Source organism: Arvicola amphibius, chromosome 7, assembly GCF_903992535.2.
Source record: "Arvicola amphibius chromosome 7, mArvAmp1.2, whole genome shotgun sequence".
Taxonomy (NCBI): Eukaryota; Metazoa; Chordata; class Mammalia; order Rodentia; family Cricetidae; genus Arvicola; species Arvicola amphibius.
Genome location: NC_052053.1, coordinates 59397995 through 59410694, shown reverse-complemented (window position 1 = coordinate 59410694; position 12700 = coordinate 59397995). Strand labels below are relative to the sequence as shown.

Sequence of the window (12700 nt, the reverse complement as noted above, 5' to 3'; positions counted from 1 at the left end):
AACGGCAGTAGTAACTTAGCACTTATGTAATCCAGTCGTCTATGACATTATAAACTGATTCCAGAAGGAAGAAAAACAGAATATAAATGAAAGAAAGAGAAAATGTTAGAGTAGATATCCATTTTGCAAAAGAGAAGAAAACAGAAATGCACATGCACCAAACCACAGTTTTAAAAGCAACACCCCTTAGGGTTAAGGTTTTATCTGTTCACCTCCAACTGAAGGGAAATACTAACCACTATTCAGCTGCTTGTGCACATCCAGGCAATGCCAAATGGTGCGACTGACTGCTTTCAGTGACTCCTGGATCTTTTCCATCAGCAGGTTATGTACAAGAATCACTGCACCGTGGGAGCAACATCATTCCAACCTGTGTCCCAGCACTGAGTCTGGGAAGTGCAGGGCTGGCGGGAACCTGTAAAGTGTAACCAGTGCTTTCCAGATGACCTACATTCTATGCTGATCTAAATAAGTTCTATATCACAGTAAAGTGCTATGACACTAGTATCCAACAGTAGTAAGACACATCGTTCTCTGAAAAGTTCAGCAGCTGGGTGAGCCACATGGTTGTGAAGACACTTGCCAGTCTTCATGACACACTCTTCAATGATTTGTCTCCTCTTGTGGTGTTTTGTGTTGTACTTTTTCGGAGCAGTTGTGTGAAAAATCACCCAGTTTCCAGCAGCGTTGTTTGATTGTTACTGCTTTTTAAACGTTCCTTTAGAAGCTGCACCTGAAAGCCTCATGAGCATCGAGTTTGCTGATATCCATTTTTATTTCCTCGGGCTTTTCTCGTCGGTAGGTTACAGCTCTTGTGCAAACACTTTGCAGAATCAGTTTATTCTTGGTGGAGAAGAAATATCAGTGTTAGTGAAGAAGCTGAGTGTTAGAAGAAGAAGCGACATTCTGACAACTATTCTCTGAATTCACCAACCTTTGTGGAAGCGGACAGCCTGTAGTCTGAGGAAGATTTTATCCTGTTACTACTCCATTGCAGAATCACCTGTCTGATGATGAGGACCTTAAGCAACCCAATCAAGAATGTAACTATGAATATGATGAAAAATATTCGCAGGTAGCTTGGGCCAGGTAAACATTCTGCAAGAAAGACAACAAATTGATGGGTTAAAAAAAGTTTAGAAAAGTAAACCAAAGTTTCTTGTCAAATAAATGATGTTGACATTCCTATAACAGAAACAATGTTATTTACAAATCTGTATTTTTAAATCAGGAGGCTGGCATTAGTGCCTGCTCAAAAAAGTATAATTCAGGCCAAAAATCAATAGTACTAATAAAATGAGACTTAAAAATTGTTATAAATTACAGAAAATAATACGTTTGCTCCTTTTGCCCTTTCACTGTTGCGTCACTGTGAATGGTTAGGGGTTAATTGTGTAAAGTTTCTACCAAGAAAAGTGTTGATGACTATGGAGTGCAACCGTGGAATCCTGTTTGGGTTATTTTAACATTAATTTGATTGGAGAAAGTTTTTGTTTGTTTTTTAAACAAAAGCATTTTCAAAAATTCAGTGTGAGCCCTGTGTTTGTGAGTTAAGGGTGCCACTGAGAGCCAGCTGACATCGAAGGACGACAGTGTGAACGTGTGCTGGAAGATCTTACAGCCACAATCCTAAATCCCCCTTCTGTTTTTCCATCCAAATCTAAACATACACTTTTGCTAATAAATATCTGCTTTCTCACTAAGAAGTTAACTTGTACCTGTAGAAATGTACACTTTTTACACTTCAACTTTGTAGCCATTTAAACTAACCCTTTTTCAATAAAGCACTATTGTTTAATAAAAAAAGTAAACCCCTCTTCGAGAATATCTACAATTAAAAATACATACATATTATATATATATATATATAATATTTATAGTTTGCTATCCACAAATCTCTTACCTGCATGCAAGAGACTTTGTTTCTTTACAATAGTCACAGAAAGAACTGTAGCGGTGTGTAATGCTCAACACTATGTGGAAAACATAATTAAAAAAATATTGAACAGCCCTAAGCATTTAACATGTGTTTTTATGCTTTTCCAACTTTGTTGCTCAGCATAATGGAAAATAAAGTAAACATCTGCAGAAGCTAGACTCAGTATGTCTCTAATAGGCAAGTAAATATTTCCTCTAAATCCTGGTGTAAGATTTCAGTGCTATTACACATCATGACTCCGAGAAGTGGGAGTGTCAAATCTTGGATAATACCCAAATATCGTGTCTCACTCTTTGATAGTTAACTAATCTAGTCTGTTTGCTTGCACAGATTCATTAAGTGTTCCTCCAAGAACAAATAATCACTGGCTAAAGAAAGAAAAGCTGTACTAGGAGGGGGAACATGCTCGACCTTTGTTTTAGCACCAGGTCTCTGGCAAACTGTCCTTGGAAAAGTTGCAGGCTCTATGCTTACCCAAAGTCTACTCTCATCCTTGAGGAACATGGTTTCGCAATAATGGGTATTCCACAGAGCTCACAAGCTGCCCCAGATTCATAAAATCACTTCCGGGACTGAAGCATATGTTTCTCCACCCATTCGGCAGGCTTCAGTTGCCTCTGAAAAAGCCTCTAGGGAGGGGATGTGCCAAGGCCATAAGCAGAGCAGCGAGCATCTAAGTATTGTTGATTCTGGCCTGAATGTCCAATGATTACTCAGTATGCCTCTTGAACAAGGCAAAGATTCAGTAATGCTTAGAAAAGACAAGAGGTCTTTTCTAACTAGGTTAGACTTAATAGAGACCATTGCTAACAATTAGTGACAAAAGACCTTGAGAAGGTCAAAGACACACCCACTCCTATGTATCGGAATAGAAACAATAGAAGCCAGTGCAGCATAATGTTTCCTTGTTAACGATGTCATCGGGACAGAATACAAAATGTGTGTACAAAGGTGGTGCTAATTGATCTTCTATAGCTCCCTTCAGGTTAGTGACCCTCATGGCTTATGTCCTGACAGACTGATGTCCCTTAGTTGACCTAGTCTACTCTATCGGCTGAACCCATCCTCAGAGGGACACATGGCTTGATCCCACTCCTGGCTATTTGCCTGGTGGGAGCTTAGCCGTGAGAGTGAGAGGAGACCCTGAAAGTGTGATTAAGTGTAATTGATGTGCCTAACAAATGCCCTTTTCCTCTCCTTGTAAAATAGTTGTAAAGGGTAGGGAAGCCCTGTGGCTACTGATTCATTTCAGAAATATTACTAATGTATTAATCAGAGGACCCTTTGAGGGTTCAAATCTGCATGCATTTTCCCCATGTTGTTATAGATGGTCCAACATTTGACCCTGGTCATGCTTTACATAGCTGAGGTCAGGCTGGGCCTTTTTCTAAAGAGATTTAAGGAAATACTGTGTGCAATAACCCTTAAGTCAGAGTAGTGTTTACTTAACATAATTAATGACATGTAGGGCCCTTCTTTATTAGAAGTCACTAGGCTTTCTAGTGAGATTGCTGCAGCCTCAGCTGGCAGCACATGGGACTCTTTTCAAATTCACCATGGGCTAAGATCAGCATGACAAGAATGAAATACAGGAAACTCAGATGTGCAGGATATTGCTACTCTGCTGTTCCTCTGAAGACTGGCTTTTCAGTTCTTGAAATAGTGGGTGCAATAGGTTGGTCTCTAAAGACCTGACTGCAAGTATAACTTCTATGTACACCTTGGACCTGTGCCAAAGGAACTTTGGTGGGTTTTTTTTCTGGGCGGGGGGGAGTACCCAAATAAACTTTTTTCAAAGCAGTTTTTGAACATAACTCTTTCCCATTTATATGTCACCTTTGACTGGAGGAACCTCTTATTTTATTTAAAGATTTTTTATTATGTATATAACATTCTACCTCTGTGTATGCTTACATGCAAAAAGAAGGCATCAGATGTCACTATCAATGACTGTGAGCCACTATGTGGTTGCTGGGAATTGAACTCAGGACCTCTGAAAGAACAGCCAGTGCTCTTAACCTCCAAGCCATCTCTTCAGTCTCTGACTTGAGGCACTTCTTTAATGTTCATTGGCTTATTTAGTGTCATTTAATTTTTCAATGCCGTTCTTGCCCCCTGTTTTATAGATAAGGTGTTGTCTCAGGAAGCTTTACAAATGGGCTGATGTTCCTTCACTTACTATGCTTTAGGCTAAGGTCATGAGCCTAAAACTAACACATTCTATTTTGTCAGATTTAGAATATTCACCTTGAAGTTTTATCTTTTTTTCTTTCAGTTTTCTTTTTCTTTTCTTTTAAGTGTAACAGGCAGGTATCGCATGGCCCAGGCTAGCCTTGATTTCCCTATGTATCTGAGGCTGACCTTGAACTTATGATCCCCTGGGCCCCACATTTCAAGTTCTGTTAAGTGCCATGATGCCCAGTTTTATGTGCTACTGGGCCTTGAACATGGGGTTTTACCCATGTCAGGCAAGTGCTCTCCCAACAGACTACATGTCCAGCCTCATAACCTTTTGAAGTTGGCTATGTTGCCACAGCAGATTATTACTTCAAATCTTAGGGTTTGACTTGAAACAGGAGAATAAAGTGTTGATAGATATGAGGAGGGTCAGCAGGGTCAGCAGCAGATGTAGGTTATAAAGAAAAGCCATGGCTCCTGAGCTCCTAGAGAAATTACTCTCCACGGGGCACCTATGCTTTGGCTTCTGGAAGTCTGTCTGGATAATTTGCCTGCTCTTTGGTGGAGGCAGGTGGCACAGGAAGAGAGCTGTGAGGATGAGAGGTGACTCCGGCCACTTTGCTATTCCATCTATGGGAGATTAAAAAATGGAGCACCATCAAGGAAATATTGTGTATACAAAGAAGTACACTTTTTAAAACGTATCTGAGGCAGAGTGGTAAAAGTTGCTTTCAAAGTGTTTATAAGGGAATAGTAAGAAGTCACCGCTCCTTCCTTGAGGAAGTAAGTCATGCTCAGCAGGCCCTCCAGCCCCAGGAACCTCCACACACTTACCTGATGCTTGCTCCATGCGACGCTCTTCCATGACAGCACAGGAGGTTTTGCATTGGTCAAGTAGAGCCTGAGACAGATTGTGCGAGTGCAGACACTGCACACAGCTCCTGTGCAGGAAGGGAAAAGGGTTACTGCTTCAAAAAGGGTTACTGCATACTGATACATCCTGTGAAAATTAAAACAACAAAACAGCAACTAGTGGACACATTGGGATTAGGTCCAATGGGAACTAATCCCAGCAACAAGGCCTGGTGGCCCAGGAATCCCAGCTACACGAAAGGCTGAGGCAGGAAGATTATATGTTCTAGGGCTGCTTGAGCTGTAGAGGAAATCCAGGAGCAGCCAGGGTGAAACACTGTCTCAAAAGTTAAAACAGAAAAAAGACAGGCTATGTCGCTTACTAGAGAACTTGCCCAACACATGTGAGACCTGCATTAAATACCCAGTAGCAAATGAATAAACTTCATTATAGTAAAACATTACATTTCTGAATGATTTAAATAAATTACTATGCTTATTTCTAAAATTCTTATTTGCATTACCGATCTGAGAAAGTACATGTTTTAAAAACTTAAACAAGCAAACTGTAGACACAGTGACATTTACACAGGTGCTTTTTTAGCAGGTCTCAGATTGCCATTGGAAAATATGTTTATAGCGTCACTGTCACGTAACACAGGGCTTTCCACTTGTGCATCCTAAGTGCTTCGTAGCAACTTCAATTCTTCCACAAAGGTATTGTTATTAGTCTTATATCTTGTAAGTGGAGACTGATCATTCATTTCCGGGGTGCCCAGACCCTAAATCCCACATCAATTTTTAACCAAAGACACAGAGTTTTAACAGCTTATTGTACATCACACAGCTAAATAGCAATTAGTAGGCTAGCTGACAGCCTCCATTTTCAGAAAACTATTTTTAAAAACCAACCAAACAAAGTAGTTTATGTAGATTTGTTCTAATTTTTCCAAAGAAACTTACTAGCCAAAGATGGGAACTTCAGTATCCTAATTCTTAGAATGTCCCACTCAGTTTTTTTTTTTTAAATCATCATCATCATCATTATTTTAGAATAATAGTAACTAAGGATCCAGCAACTAAGATTTAAAAAGGCAGAACAAAGAATAAAAACAGCTTTCAGCAAAGATTGCTTTGTTCATGTTGGAGACAAAACATACCAGTTTTCATTGCAAGAAAGATGGCAGGTTGGGCAGTGCTCGCAGAGGCGGCCAATGCTCCTAGGGTCAGTGCACTCACACCTGCCACACACACAGGTGCCTCTTCCGCTGCAAACTTGGCCCTTGGAATTGACACAGTGTTGTGCTAAGGCTGATGGGCACTGGCACCGATCTCCTTCCCAGCCACTGAAGCACTGGCATCTGCCACCTTCACACTCCCCGTGCCCTAGAACAGAGACACAGCAGGATCAGGGTCAGCAGGCTCCCTAACTTTGTAACTTCATTGCCATGGGAACATTTAATAGTCCTATGAATGGAAACAGCACCAGTTTCTACATGTTTTGACAAAGCAGTGCCAATATTTATGAGTGTTTGTTTTCAAAGCTGTTCTATTGGAGATAATTTTCTTCTACCAATATATTATGCTAACATATATGAAGAAAGCCCCTACTTTGGTGGCTGCCTAACTTCTTAAATGGCATTATGCTTTCAAATTTTAAATTAAAAGCACATAAATATAATGAAGCCATAAGAGCTGACTTGAAATCAGCAAGAAAATATTTGGTCAGTGGATTGCAGGTTACCCTCATCACAGTTACTAGGCCCCAGGAAAGCTTTGCAGAATGACAGGGCAGCCATGCTACTGCTTCTGTGGACTCAGGTGTGGTTAAAAATGGGTCTTCCGAGAAGCTGAAATAATCTCCTTTATCCTCAGAACAGAATGCAGGGGATTAGCAGGACAGGCTTAAACTGTGCTAAGAGCTGTTACTAGGTGATACAATGAGAAAGAAAAAGGTGTGTGTGTGTGTGTGTGTGTGTGTGTGTGTGTGTGTGTGTGTTTGTGTGGCTGGAAGCATTTATACAGACAATTAACTTCTTGATAAAATCTTGGCTACACATTATTAAGTGGATTTTAGACTATAGAAAGTGTCCAAAATTTAATACGTTAATGTGAAATAGAAGTCTCCAAAGGTGGTATATTTTGTTTTATATAGTATGTCTCAAGCTTGCTTTACTTTAAGTATATAGTAAATCTTTACTAAAAACACACTTCCTTTTCACCTTTTTTTATCTCCATGTCCTTCCTCTCTTTCTTCCCTATATTTTCTGCCTTCTTTTCTCTTCTCTCTCTCCCTTCTCTTACTCCTGAGTACCTCACAGGCTAATTGTTCCTAAAGCCTACTGCTGGATCAGCTCAATTTGCTAAGTGTAAAACCAATGAAGGCCGGGCAAAGAAACACCCACTATATCTCATTCCCTGATATAGCTAGCATGCTGAATCCTAGCCAGCTGACCTGTGAACATGAGTTTTCATCCCCAAGGGAATGTGGTAGGGAAAATGCATGTGAGCCTTGTAGCTTGTGCTCACACAAGCAATTCAAAGCAGATTTTCAGTTGCCTCTGTGTGTGTGAGGTGTGTGGTCACAATCATATAGACAGGGTCAATACATTGATGTTTGAGATTACACAGCAGAACCTCAGGTTTTAGTTGTATATGAAATTGCTAAGAGAGACAATTCTATTGACTGATGCTAGAAACTTCATTCTCTTCATCGTTGTAAAATATTTCTTTTCCCTACAAAATATAATAGACAACTGCTTGTTTATTCTGAAGTTCTCCTCCTTTCTATCCACAGTTCTAGTCACAGCTGAAGAAATGTCTAGAGTACAGAGCATTTTGTGTATATAATAGAATAAGAAGACGGTTTGTAATAGTGTGTTTCTGTACTTTACAAGATTTCTGCCTATACAAGAAAGGAGAATTAAATTTTACAGTTTTTGATCTTTATTTTCCAATAATTCAACATATATTTCCTTACTAATGTGCACATACAAAAGAGGGATTTTTATGATAAGTAAACTTACCTTTTTGGAGAAAAACCAATCAAGGAATTAAAATAAAAGGTAGTTTATTTTAAATATATTTTATTTTAATTTTCAAATGCTGCATAGGTTTTTCAGGACTTTTACCAGTAGGTGGCAGTGAACTGAATTAGTCAAAAAATAATCTTGATATTTATATCTTATCGTATTTCATTGCCAAAGCTGGTCTGTGTGTGGCCAGAGGAAACTCTTGGGTTACTGAGCAATCAAGCGCTTTCTAAAAAGCGTGTCTTTTGTTCTGTTGGTGGTGGCTCTCTAAAAATCAATTGGCGAGGTTGGTGTGGCTGCAAACTTACAATATCATAGACAGTGATGCTTTAAGGATTTTCCAGTGAATGGAATTATATTTTTATAGCTCACTTCCCCTCATCCTGACAGAAATAAAACCCTCTGAGCAAGCAGGACGGGTACCACTTTTCAGAATGAGTCAGACCTTGAGAGAAGAATACCCTCTTTCTTCGAGGAAATGTGTCAGCCATCACCCGTAACTTCCCTTGCTGGCGTAAGTCCTTCCAAGATCAAGGGATACATGAAATTCACATTTAATTTTAGCTTTTGATTTTAGAAAATAGTTGCTGTACTCAGACTAAAAATATAAATCCTCTGCCTGATGGGAATAGTAAAAAGCAAAAGAAATACATACAAACATCAAATGCACAACTGATAACACTGCATGAAATAACAGAGATGCTTATAAATAGAATGTTTGATGCTCCACATGATCCATATGTTAAAATTAATGATTCATTTTGGCCACCATATATTGAGCTGCTTCTGCGTAATGGAATTGCTTTGAGACATCCAGAAGATCCAGCACATATAAGATTAGAAGCCTTCCATCAGTAAAATGATGGTTTGTTTTCACACAGTATGGATTCTTGTCATCCACAGATAAAGCAAACCCAGGACTATTTAAATAAAGAATATTATTTGCAAATCAAAAAAAATATATAAATATGATCTTGCCTTGACCTAATTTCATAGACTATGAGGTTTTGAACTTAAATTTAGGGTTGAGTGACAACATTTCATCACATCAGATTTAAGGATACACACATGTATACATCAATATAGTTGTAATTAATTCCAACTGCCTGTGTGTATGAACTCACCAGCACACACGTTTCCATGGTGATATGGACAGGAAAAGTCATCCTTTTCACAGTATCTGCCATACACTCTTCCAAGCTTGGTTTTGTCACATAAACATTTCCCACAGACACAGATTCCTCGGCCACTACAGACAGGTTGATCCTCCTGCAACTTGCAAGTTTCAGAGGGAAGCTGGTCTTCATCAAAGTGACATCTGCTGTCATCACACTGTGGACACGTGGGATCCAGGGCTGCCTCGGCACACGGTCCTTCGCACCCTTTGCAGTCCTCACACTGGCAGGTGCAGCTTTTGTGTATGTGGACCGTGGTGCTCTCATTAAAACCAATAGGTTTAATTATTGCGTAGTTTTTTCCTCCCATGACATCACATATTTTCATCACAACTGTTACATTGAAAAGAACCTAAATTTCAAAGGAAAAAGTAAATATATTCACATCTTTAGAACACTATATTCAGTAATAATTGAATCAACAACGAATATCTTAGAGATACAATATTTACAAATCACACATTCAATCTTTTTCACATGTAGGTACAGAACCAACATTTAATTCCATTTTTACTTCACTGATCAATTAGAATTAAAGGAAGCAACAATTGCTAAATGGCCTGTAAATCACCATATGCCCTCAAGTGTCTATGCCCCCTTAGATAACTGGTTTCACAGAAAACTGGTGAAACTATGGTTTATTTTCTGAATTGGAAATTTAGGGTTAGTAAACATTTGGTATTAGGAGCCAGTGAACCAAAGTAACATGTCTCTATTCTTCTGGCTCCGAATCCTAAGGTATTCATATGGACAATATTATCTATTTATATTCTATTTTCTAGAGGCCAAAGTAAAGGCCCAGAGTTGATCTTTAGCATATACAGGTTGTTCATGAAGGAAAATACAATGCTGTCTCTGATGTGACTCAGGAGAAAGAGGCTTAGGACTTTTTCTCCAATTTCAAGACCTTAATACAGAATCACTTTGTTGTCACCCTGCAGAAGCCATTCCAGAACTAACAATGTTTTGGCAAGAATTAAGAATTTTTTTTCTCCTAGAACTACAGTTTATTTTTCTGACAGTTTTCTTCCTTGTTTTCTAATTCCTTGTTTATCCATAACATGACTGATTTAATATCTATATTTTCTTCAGGTGCTTTGGGTAAATCAGAAAGTTTATACATACATACATATATACATATGTGTATATATACATTATATGTATGTATATATACACATATTTATATGTGTGTATGAGTATTGAACTGACATTCATTGCAATAATTAAATTCCAAGATTAAAATAAAGTATTCTGGGCTTTTCAATTAGAAATTATGTAGCAGGAAATAAAAGGCCTACACTTAGGCTTTTCTGTGCAAGGTACTTGCATTGGATTTATCACATCAAAATCAGTGCGGTTGGTGTCGCTTTGTACTCAGGTTGTCTCTACCTCTAAGAATTTTAAGGATTCACAGATGTGTAAAATGATGTGGTCACTGCTATTATAAGTAGTAGAATAACCTACTCCTGGGAGTCAAACTGTTTATACAACTTAGTTGAAGAGGATATATTCAAAGCAAGAAGCCATGTAAGAAAGAAGGCAAATCACTGTTGTAAATTCAAGAGTCTTGGATTTGTTTTCAGCAATTAACTTAGTGTTACACTGCTACAAAAAGCTTTTCTCTAGCAGAAATCAAATGTGTATTATACAAACTAGTATATGATGTCTTTTGAACAATATCCAAGTGATAAATAGAGAGGAAACTACAGCATTAGAAGCTTGGAATAATTAATTAAAGATACACGCCTTATGGCACAATCACACTACCCACAGCTTATAACGTTCCCATGAGGAAAAATTTATTCTGACTGAAGAGGAAAACGTACTCTCTTTGACTTAATCTTAGATCTTTAGGACTTCAAAAATTCCTCCTTCCTAACACAGGATGTAATTAAAGTAATAAAATTACTGAACCTTAGAGTGAGAAGTAAGAAAAATTTGGAATTTTCTCACCTAGGTCATTCAGATGCAGCAGAAGTAAATGATGCTGGAGAGCTGACACCCCAACCCCAGCACCCCACAGAGAGTACCCTGCCTGCTGTGCTCTGCTGTGAACTTCTCATTTGCTCCTGCATCTTGATAATGCTGAAACTGGAGTTCTCCCTTGGCATCCCACACCCTTTCTAGTTATTGGATAAATGGTGTCATCCTTCTGATAAGACTGCTTTTAACAAATTTCTTTTATCTTATTCTTGAGGCCATCAAAAATGAAAGATTTTGGAATTCTTTGCTTTTATCAACTGTCCCATTCTTTCCTATGGCTACTTTCAATCCCATACTCTGAGAATGAGAAGATTTGAAATTAAAAATACTTTGTCCCTAGTATAACTACAAATACTCCTTGCTAGAAAGGATGTGATTTCCTCATTAGACCAACTGTGCCACAAAATGTATTGCTACTAATATTTACTAAGTACTTAAGACAATACATACTTATGTTAACTTGGACATTTGAGAGAATAGTCAATTACATTAAGAAGAAACTTTGAGAAGAGACAAGAAGGCTATTTTAAAGTTCAAATAAGACACTTGTAGTTAGTAGCATTTTTTATAGTAGTTTGATCTTTTTCATGAGAAAGCATACCAAACAATTTTTCTTAAAACAAGAAAAACACACACTACATACTTCATCATTGCTTGTCACATTTCCACATCCAATTGCACCTGGCTTTCTGGTCCCATCCGGACAGATGGCAGTGATGTTAAAATAGACACCATGTATCTGATTTTCCATTTGCACTTTTACTTCTGAAATGAGTTTCTGCAGAAACATTGGTTTTTAATTACATATAGCAGTAGTTAATAGTATAAGCAACAAAGCAGACTCATACATATTATGTCATTCTAGATTTAATATTTAACTTAATCAAAGCTGATCTGTGAAAAAATGAATAAAATGATGGTTCCTTTTAATAACCCAATTATATTTAAAACATGTAGGAAATACTGAGTGATCAGCTTGTTGAAATGGCTTGATCTTCCACGTCTATGATTACACATTTTAATAACTTTAGAAATATTTCTCTTATCAAATGTTGAAATGATAATCTTTCAAAATCATACTGATGATATTTAATGAGGAAATTTAAAGAAACATTCTCAGAAGTGAATTTTAACAATTTACAACAGGAAACAAGATTTTGACAAAAAAGAAACTTGAATTTTAAGCACTTTAATTATCATGAAAAGCTAGTGTTTTATAAATATAAAGTTGAAACATATAGTTTTGTGGGGATAGCATTTCTAAACTGTGGCTATGAACAGGAATCCCTAGTGAAACACCATCATACAAGGTTCTCGAAGAAGGGCTTAGGGTTTTACCAAATCTGCATGTCCTTGATCCATAATGCTTTTCTCCAATCCTTAATTCTAAAGCAGGACTTTTCAGAGGGTACAAAACCATGCATATATTTACACCATCATTCATAGGTTCAGTCAGAAAACGTCTACTGCATGATGTCATATATTGGGCACACACTAATTTCTTCCATCACAAACTTTCAGTTCCAAAGGATACAGCTACT

At 37.9% G+C, this 12700-nt stretch overlaps 1 protein-coding gene across 1 annotated transcript in view; it reads right to left on the bottom strand.

The window, feature by feature from the left end:
- Positions 1 to 720: 720 nt before the first annotated feature.
- Positions 721 to 12700, bottom strand: part of Itgb8 (integrin subunit beta 8) — a 96226-nt gene continuing 84246 nt past the window's right edge. Inside the window, exons 9-14 of the mRNA XM_038337934.1 lie at positions 11803 to 11937; positions 9126 to 9528; positions 6130 to 6355; positions 4952 to 5058; positions 935 to 1098; positions 721 to 843 (exon numbers count right to left, since the gene is read on the bottom strand). Coding sequence (XP_038193862.1) covers positions 721 to 843; positions 935 to 1098; positions 4952 to 5058; positions 6130 to 6355; positions 9126 to 9528; positions 11803 to 11937 — 1158 coding nt within the window. The remainder of the gene's footprint in view (positions 844 to 934; positions 1099 to 4951; positions 5059 to 6129; positions 6356 to 9125; positions 9529 to 11802; positions 11938 to 12700) is intronic.